Source organism: Phragmites australis, chromosome 5 (assembly GCF_958298935.1).
Source record: "Phragmites australis chromosome 5, lpPhrAust1.1, whole genome shotgun sequence".
In the NCBI taxonomy this organism is placed as follows: Eukaryota; Viridiplantae; Streptophyta; class Magnoliopsida; order Poales; family Poaceae; genus Phragmites; species Phragmites australis.
The window spans coordinates 9737730-9748307 of NC_084925.1; the positions used below are offsets into that span (position 1 = coordinate 9737730).

General features: G+C 44.2%; 1 protein-coding gene across 1 annotated transcript; it reads right to left on the bottom strand.

The window, feature by feature from the left end:
• Positions 1-247: 247 nt before the first annotated feature.
• Positions 248-2191, bottom strand: LOC133918719 (hydroquinone glucosyltransferase-like). The gene has a single exon (XM_062362738.1). It carries the CDS (start codon positions 2044-2046, stop codon positions 541-543), a length of 1506 nt encoding a protein of 501 aa, XP_062218722.1. The 5' UTR covers positions 2047-2191; the 3' UTR covers positions 248-540.
• Positions 2192-10578: the final 8387 nt, after the last annotated feature.

Sequence of the window (10578 nt, forward strand, 5' to 3'; positions counted from 1 at the left end):
GAAAGAGGTGAGGTTATTCTTATTAGAGCCTGTTTTGAACACAAGAATTTATTTCAATGAGCTCATATGGGAACTTTGAGGAACATCATTATCATCAGATTTTTCTTCTTCTTGTTGGGAACTTACGACGTCTATTTGATTTGCTAGAACAATAAGAAATATTATAGAAATAGTACAAAATGAAAAAAAAAACATCAATAATGACTGAAGAATCATAAGGTTTTTGTGCTTTTACAACATAAGAAGATAAGCAAAAGGAATTCTCATTGAAAAATGCATATATGTGCAAATTAATCCAGTGCACCCAAATTACAACATCTATTAAATGCTACATATTAAGAAACATGAAAATATGCCGGACATTTTGAAAAAGAACACAGAAATATTGCCCTTGGCGCTTGTTTAACAAGAGATTTGACATAATCCATTCAATTGACAACAAAATTAATTCATTTCGCCTCCCAATTGGAAAGGATTATACGTAATCACTTCATGTCCAATCCAAACAAACAATTAATCAAGTAGGAATAAGAAGAATAATCATGTACTCGGTCCATTCCCGTTGAGAAGTGCTGCCTTCCACTTGGCGGCGACTTCCCCCAGCGCCCGCCGCGACGACCCCTCCGGCGACCAAGCCCGATCCGCCGCCTCCTGTAGCTCTCTCGCCCGGCGGCGCATGGCGCTTCCCTTCTCCCCCTCCATGAGCTCCCTCACCGCCTCCGCGACCTCCCCGCGCGCCACGATGCCGTCGCCGCGTGCCGCCGGCCGCAGCGCCACGCCGGTTACCTCGGTCAGGATGGCCGCGTTCATCTTCTGCTCCGCGTACAGGGGCCACGCGACCATCGGCACGCCGGCCGCCACACTCTCCAGCGTCGAGTTCCACCCACAGTGCGACACGAAGGCCGCCGTCGCCGGGTGAGACAGCACGCGCACCTGCGGCACCCACGCCGCGACGGCGAAGCCCCGGCCCCTCATCCTCTCCAAGAACCCCTCGGGAAGCCACGCCAGTGGATCGTCCTCGTCGCCGCGGATCGTCCCCAAGGCGCAGGGGTTGCCGTCGAGGTTTGGCATGCGCACGACCCAAAGAAACCTGTGGCCGCTCGCCTCCAGCCCTGCGGCGAGCTCGGTCGTCTGTTCCACGGACAGCGCTCCGCCGGTGCCGAAGGACACGTACACCACCGAGTCCGCTGGCTGGCGATCCAGCCACTCCAGGCACGCTGACTCTTTGGTGGCTTCATCGCCGGAGCTTGAACGGACAAACGGCCCCACCGGATACACCGGCGGAAACGCACAATCCTCCGCGTCCCGCCTGAACGATTCCGCCATGGCGGTCTCCAACTCCTCGAAGCTGTTCACCAAGAAGCCGTCGGCGCGGACGTACCTCCGTGCCTCCTCGACGAGGTAGGCGTAGACCGGGTCCGTCCGGTCCCGGAATCCGTCGGGGAGGTCCGCTTGGCGCAGCAGCGGGCCGCCCGGGAGCGGGAGCGGGTCCGGGAGGTCACGGTACTCGCCGGGAGCGTCGTCGCCGTGGACCTCCACGAGGTGGCGCATGACGGAGATCAGGGCGAAGCTGTTGGGGAAAAAGACGTACCCAGGCACGCCGAGCTCGGCGGCGAGCGGCAGCGCCTCGGTGCCGAAGAAGTCGGTCGCTAGAGCCGCCGTAGGGCCGACGGAGTCCACCATGAGCGCGCGGAGGTGCGGGAGCGAGCGGCGGACGAGCTCGAACATGACGGTGCCGAAGCCGATATCTGCGGGGAGGTCGTCTAGGGCGACTGCCGGGAGCACTGCGGTCAAGACGGAGGCCGGCAGCGAGGACAGCACCGCGGCGTCGGTGGCCGGATCTGAGAGGCCGGATTGCGTGACGAGCGTGACCGCGAAGCCGTGGTCAGTGGCGAGCCGACGCGCGAGCTCGACCAGCGGGATGAGGTGGCCCGCGCCGGGGCTCACGAACAGCACAACGCGCGGCCGCTTCGGTGGCTCCGTGCACGCCGGCGATGGCAGCTCCATCGATGACGTGTCACTTGCACCGGTGGTCGTCGCCGCCATGTCGGAGTTGTTAGTTGTTACTCTCACGTAGGTATGTTTATTGGCTCTTCACACCAACCGGATAACTCGTACTTCGACTTATAGGTCTTAGAAAATTTAAAATAAAACTAAAGAAGGTTGAGAATACTTAATTTCCAAGTAAAATTAGAGTGAGACAGGCTAAGGGTGTTTTGGTTGTCCATATGAATTTTGTAGAGCTGTAGTATATATTTTGGACTATTAAAAGTAGGTTGAACGGATGAAATAACTCAAAAATAAGAGTAGTTGGTTGTCTTTATAGACGGATGCAATAATTATATGAAGTTGTTTAATTGTCTGCATGAGTGCATGCAATGATCCTGTATCTGAGACTAATAAGTAGGTCCGTTGCAACACTGTAGTAGATATAATATATTCACCGAACCAGACTTTAATCATATAATTGCATTCGTGGAGGTAGAGAGTAACAATACATATAGGGAACCAAACGAACTTCTCCAAAAAAATATAAGTACGGGCAGAATGGGCAAAAATCTAAAATTAGACAACATACGCGACCGTATTTACCGAAATAGATAACATGTCAGCGTATTTACAATTTTAGCATCCGTATTTAGCACACCGTGTACTGAATATGGTACTATAGCCCATATTCGGCACATCATGTGCCGAATATCAACTGTATTCGGCACACGGTGTGCCGAATATGGACTGTAGCATCGTATGTGGGTTCGCGCCAGGGACGATAGCGCGGACGTTGGATGTGCCCGCGCCATCATGACTGGCGCGGACATCCGAGCCATTGTTGCGATGCTTTCAGCGCGTTGCCTGCCGCCTGCTACAAAATGAGGAGCGAGCAGCAGAGCGCAAGGCGAGCACGAGCAGCAGCGCAAGATCAGTTATGTCGTTTGATGCCGTGTTGTCATTTCATGTAATTACCAACTTTCAACAAAATTTGAAATTATTTGCTAATTTAAGTGTTTGATGCCGACGTATTTTCATTTCATGTAATTACCAACTTTCAACAAAATTTAAAATTATTTACTAATTTAACTGTCATTTGATACCGGCGTGTTGTCATTTCATGTAATTGCCAACTTTGAACAAATTTGAAATTATTTGCTAATTTAAATGTGTCTTTAAACACAAGTTTGAAACTTGAACGAAGAACAAAACAAAAGGATAATCATCGAAAGAAGCAACACTCCAACTTGATAGTCTAGAGATAAGGGGATTTAAGATCATCTCAAATATATGAGTATATGAACGTTTATGCCTCTAGCAACAAGAATAACAACTTCCTAAATTTGAAAAATCGTAGCACAAAGACAAAAACGAAAAATCAACAAGAAAATTAGAACCGAAAAAGAAAAACTTGCAAACTTACAAAAGAACCAATAGAGAGACTGAAGGAAGAAATTCAAGCATATGCAAAAACATAAACTTCATTACTAAAATAGGTTAGCCCCATTTTAGACGGATTACAAGGATTTTTCTCTCAAAAACTCTTACATGTTATATAGACTAAACACTCTCATCTTCATCTCCTCTAAAATTCTAGCACTAAGCTTTCAAATAGATGGCACAAGGGGCTCAAGTGGCTAGTTCAAACTTTTCTATAGTTCTATCCCTTTATTTATAGGGAAACTTGGCTTCTAAGTTTCCTAGCTTGTTACAAAAATACCCCTCTCTTGTAGTACACTCATACCTACCACCGATGGTATTTTGGTCCATTTCTTGCTCCGTCCGTTGAACAGTCGCGGCACCTTCACGACTTAGCTTCACTTCGACGCAAGCTTCATGATGGTGACACATACTCCTCCAATCCTCCTACGATTTTGAGATCCAACTGTGAAACCCTCTGCACGCTTTTCAAAGCGTGACTCGCCACTTGTTTACACCTTAAGCAAGTACTCTGATATCGACATATGTACCCCGTCTTGTGATTTTGTTCGCTGGCAAGTCTCTTCCGCTCTCGATCCCTCGGACCGCCTTGTCACTTGCACCCGACATCCCTTTTGCTTGGCTTTGTCAACACGACGTCTTCATCCTCTGTTTCATGCTTTGCTTGACCTCCACATGTACAGTTAGGATCACCCTTGACTCCGTCCAACCTGCTTGATTGTCCGGCTCCAAGCACCCACTTAGCCCCGATCACCCGCCGTCGATTGCCAAGTTGCATTTGTCACCTGCACACCATGAGACACACAAACATATTTCTCCAACTCCAACTCTAGTTAGTCCATAATTAAAATGCTAAACCAAGATCAAGCAATCCAAAACTCGACAAACCAAATCGATAACATTGTCAATCACTCATCAAAAATAAATCCAGACATATTTCAACTTGATTTCTCAATCTCCCCCTTGCTGAGTGTATTAACAATACCTCAAAACATAAAGATTTTGGTTTGAAGAAGATAGGCTCATCCAAGTGACCAAAAACTTAAGAAAGAGTAAAAACCTGTCACTTGGCATAAGAAATGTTGCATAAGGACTAAGAGAGGTAAAGACAATCCAAAAATCTCAAAAGAGCAATAACAACTCAAAAACACAAAATCAAATGCTCCCCCTTGATGAATACACATTTTTTATTTATACAAGATTTTTTTATTTGGTGCAAATTTTTCATTTATCCCCTTTTTCATTCATTTCTCCCCCTTTGGCAATGCAAACATTAAGGACAGAACATTATGCAATGCATGAACATGCAATTCGAATGAGCTTTCACAAGTATACCACAAAATATTTACAAAACCTAAACGTTAAAGGGTTATAAAAAGTAGAAGATAGAGCTCACAAATATATAAAGGCTCAAAAAGAAATAGTGACACAAGAACATGACATTATACAAGCTAAACCCGACGAATTAGTTGGCGCATTTAATTTGACATAGTTGAATCATGTTCAAAGCGACCACAACATAAGCATCCACTCATACCGAAGCAATACAAGCATTAATAACTAGTCAACTTCAATTTCAAACTAGGCAAACAAGCATTCATGATAGTATGCTTTGTAAACACTCACATATGAAACCAGGACTTAGTTAGATCAAGTGATTTAAAACAAAATTTAGCAAATAGGCACATTTCTTTCTTTTTTATCCTCAAGTTGCCTTTTATACAAGCAACGTGTCACGCAATTGGATATGGCAAACACCTTGAGGTTTCAAGAGAACCATATTGAATCATATTTTAGCATAAGATACTTGATTTCACAAGATTATTCATATTTTCACAAAAAATCAAGTTTTCACATGATCAAGTCAAGTAGTGTTTTTGCGACACAAGGAACACATGTTCCCCCAAGGTTCTATTATGAGCTAAATATTTGATAAAGACAGAAAATATAGTACAATGTTCCTCAATCCACTAGCCTTAACACAAGTACTGACTTGAACCAAAAAGCCTAGAGTAAGATATTCATCAAACTAACCTTAACACAAGTATTGACTAAGCCGAAGTAATTACGAATATGGTGATCAAGAATGTAGTATTTCATAGTCTACATGATTTACAAAATTACCAAATTTCATCTTAAGGAAAGCTAGCTTGCTTTAAATATTTCATGTCAAAGCATCAAGATGAGCCTAAGATTAAAAGTTTGCTGCGCACAACTACTCAACTTAGTCCAAAGTCTAGCAATAAAAAATGCTTAAGACATACAAGTCAAATCTCAACTATTATGATTATCTTACATAATATGATGCAATGCAAATATAACAAAAGTAAGGTAGAGTATATACAAAGGCAACTCCCCCTCACACAATATCATAGGGATGGCACATACCAAGCTCTTCCCTCAAATAGGCAAATCTAGGAGCATCTAGAAGCTTGGTGAAGATGTCAGCTAGCTAGTGTTGGGTATCAATGTATTTCAAGTCTATACGCCCCTTCTCATTGTGGTCTCTCAGAAAGTGGAATCTCATATCTATGTGTTTGGTTCTGGAGTGCTGGACTAGATTATTGGCTAAGCTTATGGCACTGTTGTTGTCATATAAAAGTGGCACACTCTTGAAATCTAAGCCAAAGTCCCTTAAGGTAGCAACCATCCACAAAATCTGTGAGCAACAACTAGCGACAGCTACATATTTAGCTTGAGTAGTAGACTGTGCAACGCTAGACTGCTTATGAGAAGACCAACACACAAGAGAAGTACCCAAGAAATGACACATACCAGAAGTATTCGTCCTATCAATTCTACACCCAGCAAAATCCGTATTGAAAAACCTCGAAGAGAAAGCAAAGAGAAAACAGAAAACCAGAGTCCACACTCGATAGTGTGCTTGAGGTACCTCAGAATGTGTTTTGTCGCTTGATGGTGAGACATCCTCGTTGAAGCTTGGAAGCGCCCGCAGAGGCAGACAGTGAAGTAAATGTCCGGTCTTGTCATCGTCAGGTATAGGAGGGGGCCAATCATGCTCCTAAACTCCCGCTGGTCCACTGCTTTGCTATCTTCATCTCGATGAAGCACAGCCGAGGTAGCCATCGATATCGCCAAGGGCTTCGCGTCGCTCATGTCTAACTTCTTCAGCAACTCTTTGGTGTACTTCATCTGGTGCACGAATGTACCCTACTTGCATTGCTTAATTTAAAATTCAAGGAAGAAGTTGAGCTCGCCCATCATCGACATCTCAAACTCCATGCTTATAGTTTCTGCAAATTTGGCCACAAGTGCATAAGAAGAGCCACCAAAAATGATATCATCCACATAAATCTAAACAAGTAGGGAATCTTTGCCATGCCTAAGAGTGAATAAAGTTTTATCAACCGACTCCATTACAAACCCATGCTCTAACAAGAAGGACCTAAGCCTATCATACCATGCCCTAGGTGCTTCCTTAAGCTCATACAAAGTTTTATGAAGCTTGTATACTCTATGTGGGTATTTGGTGTGTTCAAAGCCTAGGGGTTGCTTAACATAGATATCTTCTTATATGAAACCATTTAGGAACACACTCTTGACATCTATTTGATACAGCTTGAAACCCTAGGGTGCCGCAAAAGCAAGAAGGATCCTAATGGCTTCTACCCTAGTTGCTGGTGCAAAGGTCTCTCCAAAGTCTATCATCTCTATTTGAGTGAAACCCTGAGCCACTAGTCTAGCCTTGTTCCTCACTACAAACCCATCCTCTCTCTGTTTTTTTTAAACCAATTTGTGCCTATGGTGTGAACGTTGGGAGGTGGCTCTATAAGGACCCAAACTTGGTTTCTCTCAAAATTTTCTAACTCTTCATATATGGCATTGACCCAATTTAAATCAGATAAAGCATGTCTAATATCATGGGGCTCAAAAGAAGTAACGAATATAGAATCGGTAAAATGAACATGAGAAGCAGACTTGGACCTAGTTACCCTCTCATCGAGATCTCCGAATGTGTAGGGGATGTCACCGTTGAATGTGTTTAGGGTCCTCACGCCGTGAGAGAACATCCCCCTCAAACACAGCTGGTGTAGGCTTGAGAGCAGCTAAAATGGATATAGAGGTTGCAGGACCCTCTGCTGGAGTAGAAGCAGGAGCCAGCTCTAGAGCAGGTGTATTTGAGGGAAGTAGTGGATCATCCTCGTCACCACCAAGAGCTAGAAGTTCACCATCTACAAAGATACTCTAGCTCATCTCATGATCTTCGCACACTCAAAGGCAGAACTAGCACAAGAGGTTGTTTCATCAAAAGTCACATCACAGAATTTTCATGATGGTGTTAGTGTCAAGATTATAAGCTCTGTAAGCATGACTATGAAGAGAATAGCCTAAGAAAATGCTACCGGAAGAACACGACTCGAACTTATCGAGATTACCATGCTTTAGGATGAAGCACCGACAACCGAAAACTCTTAAATGTGAAACACTAGGCTTCCTTTCAAAGCGCAACTCATTAGAAGTTAAATTCTAAATCCAGCGCAAGAAAATCCGATTCAAGATGTAGCACGCTGTGCTAATGGTCTCAGCCTAAAACTTCCTAAGAGTCATATGCTCATCGAGCATTGTCCTAGCCATCTCCACAAAAGTCATGTTCTTTCTTTCAACCATGTCATTTTGTTGAGGAATGCGTGGGACAGAAAATTAATACTCAATGCCATGTTTAAGATAGAAAGCATCACAAAGATAGTTCTTGAACTCGGTGCCATTATCACTATGAATTGTTTCAATGCACTTGAGAGTTCTTTGAACAATCTCAAAGCTAAGCTTTGAAAGTGTGAGAACACTTCATCCTTGCTTAAAAGAAAGAAGACCCAAGAGTAGCGCCGAACGAACCTGAGAAGACCAACAGTGTCCATATGGAGAAGTTCTCCCGGTCGTTCAGTTGTCACCAAATTGACTGGTGGGTGAGGAGCGGCAACTATCTTGCCATATCAACAAGGAGCACAAACAAGGTTCTTCTTAAACTTGAGCTTAGGCAATCCTTGGATCCAGCCTAGGGCACTCAAACAGGTAAGCAAACCAAAGCCCATGTGCCTTAGTCTCCTATGCCACATTCAAAGTTTAGAAGAAGGTAGGGCAATTAAATACCAAGAAGAACTAGAAGACTAAGAAAAATTGGCTCTAAAAACTCTCCCAACTCAAGAAATCTTGCAAATCAAAACGCCAGAAGAATCAAGAACTCGAGAAGTATCGCGCTTGAAGCGTACTTCCAAGTTCTCATAAAAAACTGAGATATAGAAAGTAAGTTGTATCCTATATTATCAACTAAAGCCACATCTTTGAGAGTGAAACTCTCATTTACCTTTACTGTTACTTTGGCCTTCACTCTACCTTTCTGATCATCCTCGAATGTGATGTACTCGTGATGCTTCATTGGAGTGAGGCTGGAGAACCATAATGAATCTCTGGTCATGTGACACGAACAACCAGAGTTGATGAGCCACTTGTTATTCAGGCCTTTGCCTGCCACCTTACATATGAGAAGAATAGAAGGTGGATGTCTCAGTGCTTGGGTTAGTCAAAAATCTCCTAAGAATCCAGTACTGGGTCATCCACTCTAAAGCAGAAATAATAGGTGCATGCAACTTAACACCAACATGCTGGAGGTGAGATGAGAAAAAACGTGGTCCGCCTAAGCGCTGGGACTCAAAACCTCTTACACGTGGACCAAAGTCATATGAGTTATGGTAAAATCTACGCCAAGCAACGCCTCTAGGAAAAGACTAAAAAGTGCTAGAGAATCATGGGTAGGAGCAGAAAAAAGGCTCATATACACCAACAGAGGGATGATACATGTCTCTTATGGCGAAAGCAAAACCCAACCAAGTAACATTTCCTCTGATAGTAGGTACAATGGTAAAGTCTCTCGGGAGCTCGACTGCTGGTGACTCTATGATATCTCACAGGGGCTCTCACCTTAGGTTGTGGAGCTTTCTTGAGTTGTGGTGCAGGTTTCTTCTTGATGGGTTGTGATGTGAGTTTTTTTTATGGATGGTGGTGTACCAGCAATCTTGGACCTTTCGGTTTATAGGGTAGTAGGTGTGGTGAACACGGTCTCTCTCCTCATTGTAAGCTACCCTCTCAAAACCCAACCTAAGAGCCAAACCAGCCTTGTCAGCACACATCTTGGTTTTGGCCAACATCAAATTCATTTTTCCCTTTCCCTCTGAGAACTTCTCCACTAGAGAAAGCAGGTACTCATTCTCTGTCAAAAGTTTTTGAATTTACCCTCTAACCCAGCTGAGCTTGTGCTAAAAGACTATGCAGGTGGAATAGTTCGGTTGCACATCTTTTGAACAACCAGCATTCTCCAATCTAGATTCTAGCTCCTTAAGTCGCTTGTCTTTCAGTTTAACATCCTTTGCAAACAAAGGGCAATTTTTGCAAGCACCTAAGAGAGTAGACCTAAACTCCTCCTCAAGGAGCTTTTTTCGGCACTCTCAAGTCAACTGGCGACTTGAGCATGCATATTTCGAAGCTCGGCAAGTTCAACCATGATAATCAAACAACTCTCACACTCCTCATCATCAGGCATAGACCTAAGCAATGCAAGTTTGGTAGACACAGACTCATACTTAGGCCTAAGATCCTTCAACTCACGCACAACTTTCTTAAGTAACCTATCCGGACTAACAAGACCATCATTCAAGGTATCAACTTGGATGGAAAATTAGTCGTAGGAAGGCAATACCTCGGAAGGATCAAGCTCTGGGTCGTTGTTGTTGTCGTTGTCATCCGCCATGAAGCAGAGGCCAGTGTAGTCCATGGCCTTCTTCTTGCTCTTCACTTGCGGTTCCTCCTCCTTCGAGCTCTCCTTCGAGCTTGAAGTGGTGTCGATGTCACTGAGTGCCACCATGAATGCCTTAGAAGCTATCTTCTTGGCCATCTTGTCACAATTCTTCTTGAAGAAGGGCTTCTTGTTCTTCTTTTTGTGCTTACCGTGGTCGTGGTCACGGTCTTTCTTCCTCTTGAGCTTGGGGTAGTCTGCATTGAAGTGGGTAGTATCACCACACTCAAAGCAGGCACAAGAACTGCCCCTCCTCCAATCTCGTCTATTGTTGTAGAAGCGATTGAACTTTTTCACAATGAGCTCAAGGTCCTCATTATCCAGTTCGTCCACCTACTCCT